Source organism: Ranitomeya imitator, chromosome 2 (assembly GCF_032444005.1).
Source record: "Ranitomeya imitator isolate aRanImi1 chromosome 2, aRanImi1.pri, whole genome shotgun sequence".
Classification (NCBI taxonomy): domain Eukaryota; kingdom Metazoa; phylum Chordata; class Amphibia; order Anura; family Dendrobatidae; genus Ranitomeya; species Ranitomeya imitator.
The window spans coordinates 820688403-820712698 of record NC_091283.1 but is presented as its reverse complement, the minus strand read 5'-3'; the positions used below and the strand labels follow the sequence as shown (position 1 = coordinate 820712698).

Below are 24296 nucleotides of genomic sequence, written 5' to 3'. Positions count from 1 at the left end.
GTCCGTCACTCAATGACGGCACATCCCTAGCGCATGCTCATTGTGGGCATGCGCTAGTGATGCGTCCGACATAGCAATTAGTGGCGGCCTTAACGGACTACGTTACACCACGTTTATGCCGCGGTGTAACGTAGTCCGCTTAACGGACTGCCAGAACGCAGTGTGAACCCAGCCTTACACAGCCTGGAGGTGTGTTTGGGGTCATTGTCCTGTTGAAAAATAAATGATGTTCCAACTAAACACAAACCGGATGGAATAGCATGCCGCTGCAAGATGCTGTGGTAGCCATGCTGGTTCAGTATGCCTTCAATTTTGAATAAATCCCCAACAGTGTCACCAGCAAAGCACCCCCCACACCATCACACCTCCTCCTCCATGCTTCACGGTGGGAACCATGCATGTAGAGTCCATCCGTTCACCTTTTCTGCGTCGCACAAAGACACGGTGGTTGGAACCAAAGATCTCAACTTTGGACTCATCAGACCAAAGCACAGATTTCCACTGGTCTAATATCCATTCCTTGTGTTCTTTAGCCCAAACAAGTCTCTTCTGCTTGTTGCCTGTCCTTAGCAGTGGTTTCCTAGTAGCTATTCTACCATGAAGGCCTGCTGCACAAAGTCTCCTCTTAACAGTTGTTGTAGAGATGTATCTGCTGCTAGAACTCTGTGTGGCATTGACCTGGTCTCTAATCTGAGCTGCTGTTAACCTGCGATTTCTGAGGCTGGTGACTCGGATAAACTTATCCTCAGAAGCAGAGGTGACTCTTAGTCTTCCTTTCCTGGGGCGGTCCTCATGTGAGCCAGTTTCTTTGTAGCGCTTGATGGTTTTTGCCACTGCACTTGGGGACACTTTCAAAGTTTGCCCAATTTTTCGGACTGACTGACCTTCATTTCTTAAAGTAATGATGGCCACTCATTTTTCTTTACTTCGCTGCTTTTTTCTTGCCATAATACAAATTCTAACAGTCTATTCAGTAGGACTATCAGCTGTGTCTCCACCAGACTTCTGCACAACACAACTGATGGTCCCAACCCCATTTATAAGGCCATAAATCCCACCTATTAAACCTGACAGGGCACACCTGTGAAGTGAAAACCATTCCCGGTGACTACCTCTTGAAGCTTATCAAGAGAATGCCAAGAGTGTGCAAAGCAGTCATCAAAGCAAAAGGTGGCTACTTTGAAGAACCTAAAATAAAATACATATTTTCAGTTGTTTCACACTTTTTTGTTAAGTATATAATTCCACATGTGTTAATTCATAGTTTTGATGCCTTCAGTGTGAATTTACAATTTTCATAGCCATGAAAATACAGAAAAATCTTTAAATGAGGTGTGTCCAAATATAATATTGGCTATAGGAAATAACAGAAATAAAAATAGAGAGGGGCACCATTTTAGTCTGGTAAGGCTCTAGAGGAAAAAGTTTCAGAAGTCCTGATTTACGTAACTGTCCATTAAATCTAAGGTGCTCCAAATTAATTTGCTTATCAATTTCGCAATATAGAAGTATGGAGTCCATAGCTCCAATTTTCAAATGCCGAGCTCCAAATTCCTTTAACATGTACATAATAATTGGTAAACTAGTGAATGGAGCACAGGGAACGTTGACATACACGTTGGTTAAAGCTCCTATGTTAGCCTAAGCGTACAGACTTATTTTGTGCTATTTTTTATGGGGTTTTTTCTGCTTTTGTTGACATATTTTAAGAAAAATTAGGGTAGATTTTAAAAAAGTTGCTTTTTCTAAAAAAAAAAAAAAAACCAGTGATGAGGTGTTAACATTTTTAGCTGCTTAAGGCCCCCCAAAATATTGGCAATCTCTGCTTTAAGAGAAAAAAAAACCAAAAATATAAAAAGGAAAATAAAAATTATGAAATGGAGTACCGTACCTCTCATGTATTTCCAGTCCCATAACTAACCCTGATTTCTCTTGACCCAAGGTAAAGTAAGAAATTCCGGTCCTGTAACCTGTCCAATTGATGGGCTTAGGTTTTCCTCATCTTGGACAGACGGTCCCTGTGGGTGTTGAATTATCCATGCCTTTATGAATATTTAATGGGAAGTAGTGCGGTGATCACTCCCTCAATTTGTAATCGTCCTGTTCGTATACTGTACTGGTTTAGGTGATAGAGAGGCGAAGTGAGAGGTCACACGGATTCCCAGTATTCGGAGACTTGCTAATTTGTGCTGCTCTATGTAATACACTTATCGACAAAAAAATCGTTTGGTGCCCACAAGAACGGACCCATTTGCTAGTGAGAGCCCAGAACGGACCCATGTGCTAGTGAGAGCCCAGAACGGACCCATGTTCTAGTGAAAGCCCAGAACGGACCCATGTTTGTGAGAGCCAAGAACGGACCCATGTGCTAGTGATAGCCCAGAATGGACCCATGTTTTAGTGAGAGCCCAGAATGGACCCATGTGCTAGTGAGAGCCCAGAATGGACCCATGTGCTAGTGAGAGCCAAGAACGGACCCATGTTCTAGTGAGAGCCCAGAACGGACCCATGTGCTAGTGAGAGCCCAGAACGGACCCATGTTCTAATGAGAGCCCAGAACGGACCCATGTTCTAGTGAGAGCCCAGAAAGGACCCATGTTCTAGTGAGAGCCCAGAACGGACCCATGTTCTAGTGAAAGCCCAGAACGGACCCATGTTTGTGAGCGCCAAGAACGGACCCATGTGCTAGTGATAGCCCAGAATGGACCCATGTTTTAGTGAGAGCCCAGAATGGACCCATGTGCTAGTGTGAGCCCAGAAAGGTCGCATGTGCTAGTGAGAGCCCAGAACGGACCCATGTGCTAGTGAGAGCCCAGAACGGACCCATGTTCTAGTGAGAGCCCAGAACGGACCCATGTGCTAGTGAGAGCCCAGAACGGACCCATGTGCTAGTGATAGCCCAGAATGGACCCATGTGCTAGTGATAGCCCAGAATGGACCCATGTGCTAGTGATAGCCCAGAACAGACCCATGTTTTAGTGAAAGCCCAGAACGGACCCATGTTTTAGTGATAGCCCAGAACGGACCCATGTTTTAGTGAGAGTCCAGAATGGACCCACGTGCTAGTGAGAGCCCAGAACGGACCCACGTGCTAGTGATAGCCCAGAACGGACCCATGTTTTAGTGAGAGCCCAGAATGGACCCATGTTTTAGTGATAGCCCAGAACAGACCCATGTTTTAGTGAGAGTCCAGAATAGACCCACGTGCTAGTGAGAGCCCAGAACGGACCCATGTGCTAGTGATAGCCCAGAACGGACCCATGTTTTAGTGAGAGCCCAGAACGGACCCATGTTTTAGTGATAGCCGAGAACGGACCCATGTTTTAGTGATAGCCCAGAACGGACCCATGTGCTAGTGAGAGCCCAAAGGTCCCTCTGTTACATAAGACCCCAGTATTGGGTCTTGTTCGCGTTGAACGCACTTGCAGAGGATATCCCATCTGGAATCGGCTGCATTTTATTGTACCAATTTAGTGGATGAAGGTTTGAGATCTCATCCATGCTTTAGAGAAAACCTGCAGCATAAACTGACCGGTGTTGTGGATCTGATTTCTGCAAGATGTGAACTTATGTTGCAAGTATTCACCCTAGATTTACGGTGCAAAGGTGACGTACCATTATAAATGTTGCAGATATGGAGCTGGGGCCCAGAAACGTTGTTACCGTATGCCTCTAAGGCATGTACTGTATTAATTACATCATCAATAGGTTTATTGAACTAAATGAAGAATGTGATCTAAATGCGACATTGTATTCAAAATAGAGAAATATCTCCCAACTTAAAAGTCAGGAAAGGGGCACACATACTTCTACCACAATTTTTATATCGCACTAAGCCACATCCAAAACCTCGCTCAGTCCTTTATATGTGCCAACACAGGAATATTGCTCCTAGTGACGTCCATTCATGTTCTCCCACAGTGCAATACACAGTATGGTGCCCCCACAGTACATTCGTTCCACACCCAGCATGATGTCTCCACATTGCCCCAACACACAGTATGATTACCCAACAGCCTCCCCCACGTTCTCATTCCCTTCACCAACAGTATGATCTCTACACATTTCCAAGCACACAGTATGATGCCCACTGTCCCCCTCCCACCCCAATCACAATATTATACCGTTAAGTGTGCCCAACATGGGGACTATCTCTCCACACACAGTATGATGTCCCCCGCTCACAGTATGATGGTCCTCACACACAGTATGATGGTCCCCGCACACTCACAGTATGATGGTCCCTGCACACTCACAGTATGATGGTCCCCGCACACTCACAGTATGATGGTCCCCGCACACAGTATGATGGTCCCTGCACACTCACAGTATGATGTTCCCCACACACTCACAGTATGATGTTCCCCGCACACTCACAGTATGATGGTCCCTGCACACTCACAGTATGATGGTCCCCGCACACTCACAGTATGATGGTCCCCGCACACAGTATGATGGTCCCTGCACACTCACAGTATGATGTTCCCCGCACACTCACAGTATGATGTTCCCCGCACACTCATAGTATGATGGTCCCCGCACACTCACAGTATGATGGTTTCCGCACACAGTATGATGGTCCCTGCACACTCACAGTATGATGGTCCCCGCACACTCACAGTATGATGGTCCCCGCACACAGTATGATGGTCCCTGCACACTCACAGTATGATGTTCCCCGCACACTCACAGTATGATGTTCCCCGCACACTCACAGTATGATGGTCCCCGCACACTCACAGTATGATGGTCCCCGCACACAGTATGATGGTCCCTGCACACTCACAGTATGATGTTCCCCGCACACTCACAGTATGATGGTCCCTGCACACTCACAGTATGATGGTCCCCGCACACAGTATGATGGTCCCTGCACACTCACAGTATGATGTTCACCGCACACTCACAGTATGATGGTCCCCGCACACTCACAGTATGATGGTCCCCGCAAACTCACAGTATGATGGTCCCTGCACACTCACAGTATGATGGTCCTTGCACACTCACAGTATGATGGTCCTTGCACACTCACAGTATGATGGTCCCCGCACACTCACAGTATGATGGTCCCCGCACACTCACAGTATGATGGCCCCAGCACACAGTATGATGGTCCCCGCACACTCACAGTATGATGGTCCCCGCACACTCACAGTATGATGGTCCCCGCACACAGTATGATGGTCCCTGCACACTCACAGTATGATGTTCCCTGCACACTCACAGTATGATGGTCCCTGCACACTCACAGTATGATGGTCCCCGCACACTCACAGTATGATGGTCCCCGCACACAGTATGATGGTCCCTGCACACTCACAGTATGATGTTCCCCGCACACTCACAGTATGATGGTCCCCGCACACTCACAGTATGATGGTCCCCGCACACTCACAGTATGATGGTCCCTGCACACTCACAGTATGATGGTCCTTGCACACTCACAGTATGATGGTCCTTGCACACTCACAGTATGATGGTCCCCGCACACTCACAGTATGATGGTCCCCGCACACTCACAGTATGATGGCCCCAGCACACAGTATGATGGTCCCCGCACACTCACAGTATGATGGTCCCCGCACACTCACAGTATGATGGTCCCCGCACACTCACAGTATGATGGTCCCCGCACACTCACAGTATGATGGTCCCCGCACACTCACAGTATGATGGCCCCCTCACACAGTATGATGGTCCCCGCACACTCACAGTATGATGGTCCCCGCACACTCACAGTATGATGGTCCCCGCACACTCACAGTATGATGTTCCCCGCACACTCACAGTATGATGGTCCCCGCACACTCACAGTATGATGGTCCCCGCACACAGTATGATGGTCCCTGCACACTCACAGTATGATGTTCCCTGCACACTCACAGTATGATGGTCCCTGCACACTCACAGTATGATGGTCCCTGCACACTCACAGTATGATGGTCCTTGCACACTCACAGTATGATGGTCCTTGCACACTCACAGTATGATGGTCCCCGCACACTCACAGTATGATGGTCCCCGCACACTCACAGTATGATGGTCCCCGCACACAGTATGATGGTCCCTGCACACTCACAGTATGATGTTCCCTGCACACTCACAGTATGATGGTCCCTGCACACTCACAGTATGATGGTCCCTGCACACTCACAGTATGATGGTCCTTGCACACTCACAGTATGATGGTCCTTGCACACTCACAGTATGATGGTCCCCGCACACTCACAGTATGATGGTCCCCGCACACTCACAGTATGATGGCCCCAGCACACAGTATGATGGTCCCCGCACACTCACAGTATGATGGTCCCCGCACACTCACAGTATGATGGTCCCCGCACACTCACAGTATGATGGTCCCCGCACACTCACAGTATGATGGTCCCCGCACACTCACAGTATGATGGCCCCCTCACACAGTATGATGGTCCCCGCACACTCACAGTATGATGGTCCCCGCACACTCACAGTATGATGGTCCCCGCACACTCACAGTATGATGTTCCCCGCACACTCACAGTATGATGGTCCCCGCACACTCACAGTATGATGGTCCCCGCACACAGTATGATGGTCCCTGCACACTCACAGTATGATGTTCCCTGCACACTCACAGTATGATGGTCCCTGCACACTCACAGTATGATGGTCCCCGCACACTCACAGTATGATGGTCCCCGCACACAGTATGATGGTCCCTGCACACTCACAGTATGATGTTCCCCGCACACTCACAGTATGATGGTCCCCGCACACTCACAGTATGATGGTCCCCGCACACTCACAGTATGATGGTCCCTGCACACTCACAGTATGATGGTCCTTGCACACTCACAGTATGATGGTCCTTGCACACTCACAGTATGATGGTCCCCGCACACTCACAGTATGATGGTCCCCGCACACTCACAGTATGATGGCCCCAGCACACAGTATGATGGTCCCCGCACACTCACAGTATGATGGTCCCCGCACACTCACAGTATGATGGTCCCCGCACACTCACAGTATGATGGTCCCCGCACACTCACAGTATGATGGCCCCCTCACACAGTATGATGGTCCCCGCACACTCACAGTATGATGGTCCCCGCACACTCACAGTATGATGGTCCCCGCACACTCACAGTATGATGTTCCCCGCACACTCACAGTATGATGGTCCCCGCACACTCACAGTATGATGGTCCCCGCACACTCACAGTATGATGGTCCCCGCACACAGTATGATGGTCCCTGCACACTCACAGTATGATGGTCCTTGCACACTCACAGTATGATGGTTCCCGCACACAGTATGATGGTCCTTGCACACTCACAGTATGATGGTTCCCAGCACACTCACAGTATGATGGTCCCCGCACACTCACAGTATGATGGTCCCCACACACAATATGATGGTCCCCGCACACACACACAGTATGATGGTCCCCGCACACAGTATGATGGTCCCCGCACACTCACAGTATGATGGCCCCCGCACACTCACAGTATGATGGTCCCCGCACACTCACAGTATGATGGTCCCCGCACACTCACAGTTTGATGGTCCTTGCACACTCACAGTATGATGGTCCCTGCACACTCACAGTTTGATGGTCCTTGCACACTCACAGTATGATGGTCCCCGCACACTCACAGTATGATGGCCCCCTCACACAGTATGATGGTCCTTGCACACTCACAGTATGATGGTCCCCGCACACTCACAGTATGATGGTCCCCGCACACTCACAGTATGATGGTCCCCGCACACTCACAGTTTGATGGTCCTTGCACACTCACAGTATGATGGTCCCTGCACACTCACAGTTTGATGGTCCTTGCACACTCACAGTATGATGGTCCCCGCACACTCACAGTATGATGGCCCCCTCACACAGTATGATGGTCCTTGCACACTCACAGTATGATGGTCCCCGCACACTCACAGTATGATGGTCCCCGCACACTCACAGTATGATGGCCCCCTCACACAGTATGATGGTCCCCGCACACTCACCGTATGATGGTCCCCGCACACTCACAGTATGATGGTCCCTGCACACTCACAGTATGATGTTCCCCGCACACTCACAGTATGATGGTCCTTGCACACTCACAGTATGATGGTCCCCGCACACAGTATGATGGTCCTTGCACACTCACAGTATGATGGGCCCCGCACACTCACAGTATGATGGGCCCCGCACACTCACAGTATGATGGTCCCCACACACAATATGATGGTCCCCGCACACACACACAGTATGATGGTCCCGCCACACAGTATGATGGTCCCCGCACACTCACAGTATGATGGCCCCCGCACACTCACAGTATGATGGTCCCCGCACACTCACAGTATGATGGTCCCCGCACACTCACAGTATGATGGCCCCCGCACACTCACAGTATGATGGCCCCCTCACACAGTATGATGGTCCCCGGACACAGTATGATGGTCCCCGCACACTCACAGTATGATGTTCCCTGCACACTCACAGTATGATGGTCCCCACACACAATATGATGGTCCCCACACACACACACAGTATGATGGTCCCCGCACACTCACAGTATGATGGTCCCCGCACACTCACAGTATGATGGCCCCAGCACACAGTATGATGGTCCCCGCACACTCACAGTATGATGGTCCCCGCACACTCACAGTATGATGGTCCCCGCACACTCACAGTATGATGGTCCCCGCACACTCACAGTATGATGGCCCCCTCACACAGTATGATGGTCCCCGCACACTCACAGTATGCTGGTCCCCGCACACAGTATGATGGTCCCCGCACACAGTATGATGGTCCCCGCACACTCACAGTATGATGGTCCCCGCACACTCACAGTATGATGGCCCCCGCACACTCACAGTATGATGGTCCTCGCACACTCACAGTATGATGGTCCCCACACACAATATGATGGTCCCCGCACACAGTATGATGGTCCCCGCACACTCACAGTATGATGGCACCCATAGTCCCCCGACAAGCATTACACGTGCCTGTGAGTTGTATCCCTGCTCTCCGGCTGAACTGCTCTCTGAACTAGTCTTTTTTTTTTATCCTTTATGTAGGGAAAATTAGAAAAAAATAATTTTTTTTTGTTTCTGTGTTTTAGTGTAATTAGTTCTACTAGACAACTTTGTCAGGAAATAATCCCCGCGCTCTTCCGCGTATAACGATACCGAATACTTTACTCAGCCTAGATCACTGCTATAATCCCAGGAACAAAGGACAATTTTTTTTTCTAGCTAGGGCGACAAACTAGTGACAATTAATAACGCTGTTGGGTTTTATATAACATGTAGTCTGTGATATGACCCATAAAATCATATAAAATGTTTCCATGCGAAAGGGAATGGTCTCTGATGGTTGGTTGGGAAAGGAACTTTTATTTTATTTGTATTTCCTTTTTTTTGTAGATTTTCACTTATTGCTTACCATTATCTCCCTATTCATAGTAATCTGCATACAAAGGAATGCTGGGAATATTGCTTCAGCATGTTCCTCTCCCCATGTTTAAGGCTGTGATGTCATCGCAACATCTTGCTTTCCATGGTAGTGGCCTGAATGCAGTAAAAAAAAAAAAAACAACTTCCCACCTGTTTTCATGTCAAATTGCAAACCCAAGTGTTCACTTTGAGCCGTGTATTAATTCTTTTTTTTTTTAAGACATGGAGCAGATAGCACACTGTCACTTTAAGAGGATCGGGCTGACCATGTCAGCGCCTATATACCATAGCTGTATCGGGCATTGGCACCTTGAATGCAGATATGTATTTTTGTTCGTCTACAAGTTAAAGTCATTGCCCATTATTAGAAGCCAACCCTCTTTTCCATGGTCTGGTATTTAGTGTTGCAGCTCAGCTACATTTACTTTAAAAGGTGGAGCTGCAATACCAGAAGCATCCAATGACTAGAGTGGCGCTGTGCCAGGAAAAGAAACAGGAACTTATCTCAATCTCACCAAACGTTCATTTATGTTACTTTTAATAATCGGTCACGCTGCTCAGAATTTTCCAAATAAATCACTTCCCCATTTAATCCTCTGACTTTTAATGGGAATTGTAGATAGTGGTCATCAACTGGGAATATTGATGACATCCAGCGCAAAACGTCGTTCGAGCCATTTAGACAGATAATGCAAAATAGCCTTACAAAATACCGAGGTCGTAATTATAAGATAAGACTAAATTAAGTGGCTCACAATCGGCTGAACTGCCTGAGAAGTACAGACACGTGCTGTATACTCTGCAGTGCGGAGCCTGAATGTATCATCACAGGAGGAGGCTGTATGCGTATCGCACAGCTCATGATATTCCACCTATCATTCCACCCATCTTGGGTTTACACGTGCAGGAGTGTTATAAGGAGACATTCACGCTGTATAATAATCATACTTCCTTCATTTAGATTTGATGCTAAATGGATCATTATTCACAGAATTCATTACTTAAATCACTAGGATAAGAATATAAAGCTATCATCGCCAGGAAAAACTGGTCTGCTGAGGTAACAGTTTGGGGATAATCCGTGCCAAAATAGTTTTTTAAGCCACCATGATATGACGTATTCAGGGTAGATGGAGGGGTACATGGAGGTATAGATGAGATGGATTTATAGAGCGAGGAAAGGAGGGATGGACTGATAGGGAACAGGAGGGATAGATAGAGAATGGGAGGGATGGATAAAGAAATGAAAGGATTTATGGATTTAAGAACGCGGGAGGAAGGGACGGATTGAGAGAGCTGGAGGGAGAGATGGAGAGCGTGGGAGGGAGGGACGGATGGGCGAGCGAGAGAGGGAGGGACGGATGGGAGAGCGAGAGGAAGGGACGGATGGAGAGAGCGGGAGGGAGAGACGGATGTAGAGATCGGGAGGGACGGATGTAGAGAGCGGGAGGGACGGATGGAGAGAGCGGGAGGGATGGATGGGAGAGCGAGAGGAAGGGACGGATGTAGAGAGCGGGAGGGACAGATGGGTAGAGTGGGAGGGGCGGATGGAGAGAGCGGGAGGAAGGGACAGATGGATGGAGAGAGCAAGAGGGAGGGACGGATTGAGAGAGCGGGAGGGAGGGACGGATGGGAGAGCGAGAGGGAGGGACGGATGGGAGAGCGAGAGGAAGGGACGGATGGAGAGAGCGGGAGGGATGGATGGGGAGGGACGGATGGGAGAGTGGGAGGAAGGGACAGATGGATGGAGAGAGCGGGAGGTAGGCATGGATGGAGAGGGTGGGACGAATGGAGAGAGCTGGAGGGCGGGAAGGATGGATGGAGAGAGCGAGAGGGCCTGCTGGATTGAGAGAGCAGAAGGGAGGGACAGATGGAGAGAGTGGGAGGGATGGATGGAGAGTGCGAGAGGGTGGGACGGATGGAGAGGGAGGGACAGATGGAGAGAGCATGAGGGCCTGCTGGATTGAGAGAGCGGGAGGGAGGGACGGATTGAGAGCGCAGCAGGAGAGAACAGATTGAGAGGGAGGGATGGATTGATAGAGAGTGGTAGGGCTAGAGAGAGAGCGAGGGATAGAGAGCAGTAAAAATGAATGGATAAAAAGCGAGAGGGAGAAATAGAGAGATGGATGAATATTGTCTCAGTCATGATATGAAGTATTCCAGATGTGTGGATAGATGGAGCATGATAGAGATTCATAGAGGTAAGATGGATATTTTCATGATATGAAGTTTTCGAGATGGATGGTTAGAGAGAAATAGTTATGTCTAGACTGAGGCTGGATGGATAGATGGACTTGTGATGGAGAGAGACGTGTGGGTAGGTATAACCATGGATGGAAAGCTATAACAAACCAATACTAGTGAGATAAATGCACCTTTAGCCTCCGCCATTGTGGCTCCTGCCTCACTGGATACATATCGCACCTCTGTTTTTGTGTAACTAAGCTGCTCTCATTCACTGAATGGCGCCGTGTAGTGATAACCTCATGTTACATAGATAAATATGAGAAGGATATAACATGTGTAAGGGATGGATATTGGAAAGAATATAACAGATGGTTAGATATGCGAGACGGATATGTTACGTTTGGCATTGTTGTTGCTGCTTTAAGACGAGCACTCTGTTGTTAATTCAGATGATTGTTACATAAGCAGAGACAAGTGATCTGAGGTATAAAGCTGGATGCAATTAAAAGCTATCGGTAATGAAACCATTGACTGAAGTGAACATATTTTCAACGCAATGAAAAGCGGAAATATATGTACGCTGGCATCGTTTTCCAAGCCGGGTTCTTGATATGTCTCAGCAAACCGATTCCTCACTTTCATCACTTAATCTCAATATACACTATAGATGGCTGTCGGGTGAACACTTATTTTCTTGCCCCCGTCCCCATGTAATGCCAAGAGCATGTTATAATCCAGAGGCCCAACTCTTCTCTACTGGACATCTACAATTGGGGGGGTGATGGTCCGCCAGTCCGGACCTCACTGCCGTCCCTTGCGTTGCAGAAAAAATGCTTAATTCACACAGCAAAAACATGTCCAGGAATTATCAGCATCTTGCCCTTGATATGAGCAGAAGAAAGTTATTTTTTTTTGTTTGTTTTTTTTAAATGCTACAATTTTTCTAAAATAAATTAAATAATCTTCATTAAGCGAAGTCGTATCATTGTGCATAAAAGTTCACATGCAGATCCATGTGCCTCGATGGTTACAGATTAGTGATGAGCGAGTGTACTCGTTGCTCGGGTGGTCTCCGAGTATTTATGACTGCTCGGAGATTTAGTTTTCCTTGGGGCAGCTGGATGATTTGCAGCTGCTAGACAGCTTGATTATATGTGGGGATTCCCTAGCAACCAGGCAACCCCCACATGTACTCAGCCTGGCTAGTAGCCGTAAATCATCCAGCTGCAGGAAGGAAAACTAAATCTCCGAGCAGTCATAAATACTCGGAGGTCACCCCAGCGTGTTACATTGAAGTCGCGTGAAACCCTCTGCACTGCCCCATCTTCTTTTTAAGCAAGATAAGGTACAAGTGAATAAACGCACCCGTGCACATTAGATATATATAGAACCCAGAAATAAGTTGTGTTTCTGTGTATGGTGGAGACAGGAGAGCTAGAAGTCAGCTGAGCTATAAGTTTTTGAAAAAAAAAAAGTAACTTTTTTACATGTTTTTTTTTTTTATTTTTTTTAACATGCGTTAAAAATCTGTTTCATATCTGTGCCAAAAACACATCAAATAAGTGGGAGAACGCATAAAAGAAAAGCAGCAAGCACGCCATAATCAAAGAAGATTGTTATTGCGTCATGTGGTATGGACACCTGCAGAAAAAAAGCAGCAGAAAGAATGCAGTATTTGCGCTACGTGTGAACGTGGCCTCAGCATTCGTGTTATTACAATTTTTTTATTGCTTTAATAGAGAAATATCAATGACGCCATTTTTTTTTTTACGGAATTTACCGATCCTCGTAAATAATTTGGTTGCTGTGTTCCTTTGGTCGTTACCATTACAGGTGCACCAAATATGTTCCTGTTATTTGCTTATTTATGGTGTTTTTTATGCAATCAAAATGACAATTTTTTCATTATGAATTGTTTATTATCTTTTAGTAGTTTTATAGGATGAAAAAAATCTTATTCTCCCTCTAGAATAAAAATACATAGAAATACTTGGCTGTGTACAATGTATGTCTATGTAATATGCCTATGGAGTCAGAGCCTGCACTATAGATCAAGTGCACAGTTTCTCCCCATTACATCACTAAACCTTGTGGCTTAGTATCAGTACGCTCGAGATACTCTGATAACACCGAAGCATGCTCGCTCATCACTAGAATTTGGTAATCTTGACCTCTATTGCAGGACGTGAACCCAGAAGCATTTAATGATTGACGTTGCCTATGACATTTCGAGTGGATCACATTTTATAAATGCATTTCCGATGAGTTCCTTTTTCGTGTAAACATAAAATGAGTTTTTGCTTTGGACACTTACCCCTCTCTGTGAGCTTCTCCCTTCTCTAACTCCTGAATAACACCCAAAAGCACTTTGATTGTTTCCTGACTAGAGCTGATCAGGTTCTCCATGGTGTGAAGCTGTGCTTTTAAGTCTATCACTTCCGTGTGAGGCACAATTTGTTGGCATTCATCACTCAAAGCAACTGCTGTCTGACAAGGCTGATTTTTTTCCACGGGTAAAACATTTATTTGCAGGGCCTGCTCGTTACATTCCGTCGTTTGACACTGTGACTGCGCCGTACACGCTTTTGCATTGATATCTTGGCCTTGTAGGCCATTTACGTGAGCAGTTCTTTTGTCTTCTTCATTTGTCAGCGGGCAAACTGTCCTTTGTGTGTCAGTCAAGTCTTCAGGGTCGGCTAGGTTGGGGTTGAGGGCAGGCGAGTGTATGGTGGCTTCCTCCTTCAGAAGCACTTTAATATGTGCCGGATGATGGGGTAGCGTGTTCCCTAATGGCCTTTTGTCGTATTTTGTGGTTTCATGCACATGGCAGATGGCCTGTTTCGATGTGGAGATTGCTGGGTTTTGAGGAAAGGGGGAATCTTTAGTACAGCTGTGCAAATCAGTGCTTCCACATGCATCTGAACAATTGCTAGAAGTAATGACATCCATATCTTCACTCGAATGTACCACCAGTTCCGCAACAACTTGGTCATTGACCCTGCCGCATCGATTAGACTCCCCTGAGTTTTTGTGTTCTTTTGTATCCTTTACCTCTATTAGGAATCCATTATTTTGACCCTTCAGTTCCACGCCAGAAGCATTTTTTAACAGGTTCCCTTTTTTCCGGTCAAGAGGAAAAGTCTGGTAGCGCTTTTTCAGGTCTGGCGAAGTCTGAACCCCTGTGCTCTTGGTTACGTTGGGTATAGACCGCCGAGCAGGCACTGTCATGTACTTCCGATAAGCTTTGTAAGAAAGTGACTTGGTGTCTTTTCTCTCACTTTGCGGCACCGTTGTAAGCTGTTTATCCCTCTGCTCGTTCTGAGCCTCACAAATATCTTTAAATCTCACTTGAAGGGCTTTATTTCGCTTTTTTATCTGCCGGTTGGGGTCCAATGCATATTTCATGTCTAAGGCTAAAGAAACAGCTGGCTCGGCTTCACTTTCTGAGGAGGTCAGCACACATTTGTCCCCCTCCTTGCTCACCATGGTTCCTGCAAGAAAACACAGAGAAACCAGTAAGACTGAGAACATTTTATAAATCTGGATGGTTTAGGATGCAGTGAAATCAGACATTGAGACTGTATGTATTGCGTAGAAGCGAATCGATAAAACATCATAAACCAATGAATGACCACGGCATGAGTGATCAGACCAAAGAACAGACATAAGTTCCCTGTTGTGGCAATTGGTGGGTGTCCCAGTAGTGGATAGGTGATCATTTTTGCAGACCGGATTATCCTTCTAAACGGAATGTGTCATAAAAAAATTACTTTGTCAGTTATCTGTGTTTTTTCTTTTCTTTTGTTGCATAACTGTAAGAAAAGTCCCAGTGGCCAGTGTGAGATCACAATTATTTAAAATAAAGTTTCTGATGGGAAAAAAAGATTGCTTTGTTTTAGCTGTGGTTTATCACATCTCTGGGAAGTGGAGTTCAATTCCCTAGCCACACCCAGGCCTGATTACTGCCACACTTGTTCTCAATCAAGAAATTGCTTAAATAGGACCTGCCTGACAACGTGAAGTAGACCAAAAGCTAGACATCATGCCGCGATTCAAAGAAATTCTGGTACAAATGGGAAATAAAGTGCGGTAATTGAGATCTATCAGTCTGGAAAAGGTTATGAAGTCATTTCTCAAGCTTTGGGACTCCAGTGAACCACAGTGAGAGCCATTATCCACATATGGTGAAAACATGGAACAGTAGTGAACCTTCCCAGGAGTGGCCGGCCGACCGAACAAAAATACCCTCAGACTACAGTGACGACTAATCCAAGAGGTCACAAAAGACCTCACAACAACATTCAAAGAACTGCAGGCCTCACTTGCCTCAGTTAAGGTCAGTGTTCATGACTCCACCAAGAGAAAGAGACTGGGCAAAAATGGCCTGCATGGCAGAGTTCCATGACTGTAACCACTGCTGAGCAATAAGAACATAAAGTATGTATAGTGTCTCTGTGTATGTATATATTATTTGTGTGTGTATAGTGGGGAAAATTAAGTATTTGATACACTTCCAATTTTTCAAGTTTTCTCATCTCCACTACAAAGAATGGTGAGGTCTGTAATTTTTGTCGTAGGTACACTTCAACTGTGAGAGACAGAATCTTAAAAAAAAAAAATCAGAAAATCACATTGTATGATTTTTGCATAATTAATTTGCATTTTATTGCATGAAATAAGTATTTGATACAATAGAAAAACAGAACTTAATATTTAGTACAGAAACCTTTCTTTGCAATTACAGAGGACAGATGTTTCCTGAAGTTCTTGACCCAGTTTGCACACACTGCAGCAGGGATTTTGGCCCACTCCCCATACAGATCTCTCAGGTTTCAGTGCTGTCGCTGGGCAACATGGAGTTCCAGCTCCTTACAAAGATTTTCTATTATGTTCAGGTCTGGAGACTGGCTAGGCCACTCCAGGACCTTGAAATTCTTTTTACGGAGCCCCTCCTTAGTTGCCCTGAAAGTCTTTGGGAAGGAGATTGTTGGCCAAAATCTCACAATATATAACCCCATCCATCCTCCCTTCAATACTGAGCAATAGTTATGTCCCCTTTGCAGAAAAGCACCCCCATAATGTTTCCCCCATCATGCTTCACGATTGGGATGGTGTTCTTGGGCTTGTAGTCATCCTTCTTCCTCCAAACACAGCCAATGGAGTTCATGCCAAAAAGTTTTATTTTGGTATCACCTGACCACATGACCTTCTCCCATGACTCCGCTAGATCATCCAAATTGTTATTGGTGAACTTCAAATGGGCATAGACATGTGCCAGCATGAGTAGGGGGACCTTGCCTGCTCTGCAAGTTTTTTTAATCCATGACGCCTTATTGTGCTACTAACAGTAATGTTTGAGACTTTGGTCCCAGCTCTCTTCAGGTCACTGACCAGGTCCTCCTATGTAGTTCTGGGCTGATTCCTGACCTTTTTCTGAATCATCCTTTTCCCATGAGGCGAGATTTTGCATGAAGCCCCTGACTGAAGAAGATTGACTGTCATCTTGTGTTTCTTCTGTTTTCTAATAATTGTGCCAACGGTCGTTGTCTTCTCACCAAGCTGCTTGCCTATTGTTCTGTAACCAATCCCAGCCTTGTGCAGGTCTACAATTTTGTCCCTGGTGTCCTAAGAAAGCTATTTGGTCTTGGTCTTGGCCATGGTGGAGAGGTTGGAATGTGATTAAGTGTGTGTACAGGTGTCTTTTGTACAGATAACGAGTTCACACAGGTGCAATTAATACAAGTAATGAGTGCAGAGTAGGAGGGCTTCTTAGTTTTTCTTCAACAGATCTGTGAGAGCCAGAAGTATTGCTGTTGATAGGTGTTCAAATCATTAAATTGCATTTTATTGCATGAAATAAGAATTTAAAAATCATGCAATGTGATTTTCTGTTTTTTTTTTATTTTTAGATCTTGTCTCTCATTGTTGAAGTGTACCTTTGATACAAATTACAGACCTCTCCATTGTTTCATTGTTTGTAGATGGGAAAAACAAATCGCCAGTGTATCAAATACTTTTTTTCCTTTCAGTATGTATGTCTGTGTGTGTGTGTGTATATGTATGTATATATATATATATATATATATATATCTCTGAAAATGGCTGACCACCAACGTTCACATCCAACCTGATGGAACTGGAGAGGATCTGCAAGGAAGAATGACCAAGGATCCCCAAATCCAGGTGTGAAAAACTTGTTGCATCATTCCCAAGAAGACTCAGGGCTGTACTAGCTCAAAAGGTGCTTCTACTCAATACTGAGCAAAGGATCTGTATACTTATGACCATGTGATATTTCAGTTTTTCTTTTTTAATAAATTTGCAAAAATTTCTACATTTCAAGTCAAGATGTGGTGCAGAGTGTACATTAATGAGAAAAAAATAACTTTTTTGAATTTGCCAAATGGCTGCAATGAAACAGAGTGAAAAATTAAAAGGGGTCTGAATACTTTTCGTACCCACAGTATCTACTTGCATCTAGACAAGTAAACATCACGTGCCCCGAATACTAATGTATAACTCAGGCTGATTTTAGGGTCGTTTAAATTAGACAAAGTGTTCCTTTAAATCCATAATGTTGCGCTTGATGAATAATAAAGGATGAGTATGCGGGTTTACATTGTAGCACATTTCACACGTGTTTTGTAAGCCCTTGTCAGAATATGTTAGGTCATTGAAGCCAATGCATAGAACATCCCTTACGAATGAAACCTACATGCAGTGTTTTCACACTCTTCCTTCAAGACTTTGACCTAGATTCATCCGTTTCTGTTTTCTCTGACCAACGCTTTACTCAAAACCAGAAATGCATGCTTAAATGGAGAATATGGCGGATGTAAATATAGTTTATTCATTAAATGATGGAATTGTGGCAAATGTAATGGATGCAATATACTATATGGAGACCACAGCCGATGGGGATCATCACGGGGATCATGGGAACCGTTTCTTACAATCTATGAGAGGCCCACACCTGTTTCATTTTTTACATGCACAGAATAAATGTGTAAGTGATGGGAATATCCGTGTAATGGTCAGGAAAGTGTTGACCTGCTAATGCAATCTTCAGGAAAACATGATCAATTTCTGTCTCTTTATGAAGGGTTGATGATTTTTTCTGTATGTAGTTATACTAGCCTGCCCCGAGCAGTACAATGAACCTGTTATAAAATCCTCCACTTTCTAACTGAGATGATTCTGCAGACTCTGTCTCAGTCTACACAGCAAAGCTTAAAGTGAGCTGCAGAAAGCTAGAAATGACAGCTTCTTGTTTGTGCTTCAAACCATCTTTGGTACATACCATTGTGAGCACCTACAAGTTTACTGTAACTTCCACCACCAAGTTTTTATGATTACATTTATCCCTGAAGTCTTTGACGAGCAACAATCCCTTGTAACACAGTGATAGGAAGAATGTTAAAATCTCTAATTTTCCACAATATCACATCACCTTGCCCTTTTAATTTTTTTTTTAAGGCTAACTGATCACAAATCTGGTGTCCGTACACACCAAAAGAGTCCAGTCTGATTAAATACTTATATTCCCAATAATGACAAAAGTGTTCTCGGAGTGATACATTAAATGGCTAACCAGAAACAAATATATGTTTTTAAGCTTTCGAAGCACAGAGGCTCCTTCTTTGTAATCCTGCCTGAAGAAGGAGCCTCTGTGCTCTGAAAGCTTAAAAACATATATTTCTTACTGGTTGGCCAATAAACGTATCACTCCGAGAATACTTTCATCACGGTTGGTCATAAAAGTATTTGTATAAAATATGATAAAAAAAGCCATAGGGCTCAGCTAGGAAATATTTATTGAAACCTCAGAATTGTGATCCAATTATTGGAGATATAATATGCAGATGAAATGTTGGATAATTTTACATTTTTGTGCACTTATCGTAAATCTCGGGGCTAGAAACGGGTTCTCGAAAGTTAGGTTAAAAAAGATCTACATAATTGAATGTATGTGAGCTGTTATACTAGCGCCATCCATGTAAGGCTCGGTTCAGATGGACATATTTGACGATCCGTATATGGGCCGCATTGTCTGTACCAACTGTGGATCATTATGCCTATGAGGCTGTAAATTCGGTTCAGGATACCTGCAGTCAGTTCTTTCACTTCTTTCCTGAAACTTTTAGCCACAGGCATTCATTTTTATACACTGTTATCAAAATAATACAACTCCAAATGGAAAAATAACTGGTGATGTTTTAAGTGTGCCTTCTATTTTCAGTTTTTGATTTATGAATGTTAAAAGTAGAATTATCACAAAACACCAGTTAGATTTTTTTTTTTGGTAGGAAACACACTATAAAAAAAAGAAATCCCAAAAATATAATACGGTACTTTTAACAGGTGAAAAAAATAAAAAATAAAACATTTGATGTCTATAGGAGAAAGACAACATGAGGATGAAAATAACAAAATAAAATAATGTGGTTGCCTAAGCGTGAACACCCTCTTATGTTTGGGGCTGTGGATTAAATGTGGCACAACAGTAACATTACCTAGATAGAACTGGATGTCCCTCAAAAATTCATGAAAAGACCAGAAGAAAATTAGACATTGAGGTTGCCAAGAGGCCTACAGCATCAGTAACCTGTTCCTGACATTTGCAGTATATATACATCATGGCGATCTCCCGTACACAGGATGCTGTATGCAGGTGATCGCCGCGAGGGGCCGCTGTCAGAATCAGTGCCAGGAGACGTTTCCACACCGCTCCCGGCACTTTAACACGCTAAATGCTGCGGTTGATATCTGCTCTCTGATCAGTGCCCCTGCGATGTCATCCCAAACATAAACACCCGATATAAATCTGGTATCGCTGTAATTGCACCAACCCGAAGAATAAAGTTGCCTAATCACTTATACCGCATGAGGAACGGTGTATAAAATAAATAAAACCAATTCTTCACCTGATGTTGATTTGTTCATTCTGACTCCCAAAGATTGAGGTAAGGCTCGGCTCATATTTATCCTACACTGAGCGCTTCATCTGGGTTTCCGTGCAAAAGTCTGAAATGTGTGATTCGGACAGAAACCCTGGCGGAAGATTCCCTATAATGAGGCCGATAGAGGCACTGTGGACGCTGTCAGGCCACCTGTGATCTGGCGGTGTCCGCCTTTTAGGCGTGCATAAAAGTGCCACGGTTTTTTTGCACTTCTGAAAAGGACACCGCTGCACAGAGGCCAGACGGAGTCCAGAATAACTCTTCTACCTTACTATAGTGACTGGATCCCTCAGGTATTTCATCTGAATCATGTCACTCAGGGGTGTAGGTGGAAACCCCTAAGTAAGTGCTCAGTGTAGAGCGCAGGATAAATGTGATCGCAAACTTTTGTAAAATCTTACCAATAAAGCTTCAACTCAATCAACTAAAAGAGCAAGTCCCCACTCAGGTCCGTCATCTGTTAACAGAAATATAGGGGACTTCCATGTTAGCTGTAGTACAAAGGTTCTGGAAAAACAAAATAGCTCCTCACCCCCGAACACAAATTCAGCTAATTCTGCGCTCCCAAATCCAAATGCCCCCCTCCCTTCTGAGCTCAATGGTGTGCCTAAACTGCAGTTAGCGCCACATGTTTGGCATTTCTGTAGCGAGGGGAGCCCGCCTAATTTACAGGTTCATGAGCTGGACACAACATGTACTGGTCACTGCCATGTACCGGTCAGTGCAACGTACTGATCACTACTGCAGTTTGCAATTTTCACTTGGCAACATCCACTCCTGCTTGTTTCTGGAAAACATCCATGGAGTCAAAATCGTCACTATACTTGTTGATAAATTCGCAAAGGAGTATAATTTCCAAAATGGTGTCAGTTGAGGGGGAATTCTGCTCTTCTAGCACTTAGGGGCTCTGTATATGGAGTCCGCAAACTATTCTAGGAAAATATGTGCTCGATGAGGCGAATAGCGCTCCGAGTCTCGCCGTATGACTGAGCAGTACTGTACAGCCACATATGGGGTATTTCTACATTCAGCAAAAATTGTGGGACAAATATTGGTGCAATTTATACCCATTTCCCAGTGTGAAAATGTAAAATCTGGGGCTAACACACAATCTTGGTGGTAAAAATGTAATCAACTTTTAAATTCCTAAGAAAAAAAATGTTTATAAAACTGTGCTGATGTAAAGTAGATATGTGGAACATGTTATTTATTAACTATTTTCATCAAATTTCAGTTTGTTTGTTTTTTTACAAATAACCACAAGTCAAATCGAATATATATTTTACCACTATCATGAAGTACAGTATGTCACGAAAAAAAATTAATCACTGGAATCCATTGAAGCGTTCCAGAGTTATTACCTGATAAAGTGACACTGATCAGAATTGTAAAAATTTGGCCTGGTCATGAAGGTTAAAGGAGCTGCAGGAATTTCTGGCAAGTGCTGGTTGTGTACTTCATCTCACAATAATCTTCCATATTCTTCATATTTATGGCCTATGGGGTATGGTGGCAAGATGGAAGCCTTATAAAGAAAAACATCCAAGCCTTGCTACATCAAGTCTGCCAAAAAATATAGGAAAACTTGGTATAGTCTGATGAGACCAAGGTTGAAGTTTTTGGCCTAATTCACTTCGCATCACCAAAAAACACCATACCCACAATGACACATGGTGGGGGCAGCATTATTCTTTAGGATGTGTATTGGCATTTGGAACTGGGGCTTTAGTCATGGTGGAAGGAATTGTTAACAGTTCCAAATATGATCAATCAATCTTGCAACAAAACATTTAAGATTGTGCTAAAAAGCTAAAGATGAAGAGGAATTTCAGTGACGCTGTATATCTCCAAATCTGCTAATAAATGCCTCCACCAGGAGAGGAGTCCAAACCTGAATCTAATTGAAAATCTGAAAGTTTTGAAATGGCCCCAGAGTCCAAACCTGAATCTAATTGAAAATCTGTGCGTTGACCTGAAGGGGGCGATGTGCACAGGAGATGCATTCGCCAACAAGGAAGAGACACCAAAGATTGCCAATTCCCTGCTTATAGACTCTTACCCCCAAAAAATACTGTCATAAATTGAAAAGGTTCTACAGCAAAGTATTAGTTTTAAGGGTGTGCATATTTATGCAACCATGTTATTTTTGTTCTTTTTTTTTTTTTTTTTCTTTTTCCATCCAAAAAGATCTTAGTTGATATTTTAATGGATTTGGACAGATTACAGGTGACATTAAAGCTAGAAAAAATTCTGAAATGATTCTTCTTGGCATGATTTTTTTTTTTACAGGACAAAAACCTCGTTTTAACAAGGGTGTGTTTTTTTTTTTTTTTTAAATCTGCTATGTTAGGGCAGAGAAATGTCGGGAATTTAGTTGTGTAACATGAAGAATAGGCTAATGACAGATATTTGGGGGGGGGGGGAAATACAAAACACAATGCAAAATGTATTCCATCTTTTACCGGCGTGGAACTCCAGACCCGGTGGTCCGTGTATATCTGTAGTGACAAGTGCATTCCCCAGAGACCGTTTAGTATTGACCAAGCAGGAATTTGTATTCCACAGTCAATCAGAGCCAGTCCTTCTACAGCTCCGACCGCAACAATGGAGCCCGAAGAACAATGCTCATGAAACAAGACAAGCCAACTACTAGATGTTTACTGTTTGCTTACAGCGTTCTTCTAATGGGACGCCTTGCCTTCATTTTAGAAAGGATGGAGCGGCATCGAGAATAGTCCCTAGTTCAGAAGGAACCCTAAAGTAGCAAAAGTCCATTCATGCAAAGATGTCGGAGAGTATGACTTCATGGGGTTTTCCCACAAAGTTAATTTTGATCAACTTTTTAATCTATAGAACTTGGAGAGTGACATTCCAGGTCCAGGTCCAGTGTGAGGAGACTTAAACGCCTTGAACTCTCGGCCCACCTATTAGAAGTGGCAAAACTACAAGTTATCGACCCTTTAACGAGCTATATGACTTAGGATGAAAGCCAAATCAGGATCTCAATTTTTAGACATGGTGTTTCGGGGTACGGCCTCTCGTGGCACACCACTCTCCACAAGGAGAAGCCTTACCCCTTAGATCCCAGCGTTCGCCTCTCACTCAGCCAAATCAGATCTCATACATTGTACTGACGAGGGGCAATATCCCAAAACAGTGTCTTCAAAAATGGGAACCTGGTTTGGATTTTATCCTAAGGCTTATTTCAAGGCTTGTCAAAGGGTCGATAATGACTTGTAGGGTTGCTTCTTCCAATAAATGGCGCTATAGAGTTCAAGTCATGTTCCTCTCTGAATAGTAAATTTGCATATTTAATATCTGAGGAGCATGCAAGGCGTTGAAGTCTCCTCACACTGGCGTGCCAAACCGGGCATGTCGCTCTCCTCAAGTAGAAACCTTACCCCTTAGATGGTGGTATAATATCATGCACCCTGTATGGTGGTATAATTTCATGCACCGTGTATGGTGGTATAATTTCATGCACCGTGTATGGTGGTATAGTTTCATGCACCGTGTATAGTGGTATAATTTCATGCACCGTGTATAGTGGTATAATATCATGCACCCTGTATGGTGGTATAATTTCATGCACCGTGTATGGTGGTATAATTTCATGCACTGTGTATAGTGGTATAATTTCATGCACCCTGCATGGTGCTATAATTTCATGCACCCTGTATGGTGGTATAATTTCA

At 44.4% G+C, this 24296-nt stretch overlaps 2 protein-coding genes across 2 annotated transcripts in view; one reads left to right on the top strand and one right to left on the bottom strand.

The window, feature by feature from the left end:
- Positions 1–24296, top strand: part of DOCK1 (dedicator of cytokinesis 1) — a 421618-nt gene that overhangs the window by 209332 nt on the left and 187990 nt on the right. The gene's annotated exons all lie outside the window — the stretch shown is intronic.
- INSYN2A (inhibitory synaptic factor 2A) overlaps positions 1–24296 on the bottom strand; it is a 64399-nt gene that overhangs the window by 22670 nt on the left and 17433 nt on the right. Inside the window, exon 2 of the mRNA XM_069753949.1 lies at positions 13956–15132. Within this exon, the coding sequence (XP_069610050.1) occupies positions 13956–15127 (1172 nt within the window). The 5' untranslated portion in view covers positions 15128–15132. The remainder of the gene's footprint in view (positions 1–13955; positions 15133–24296) is intronic.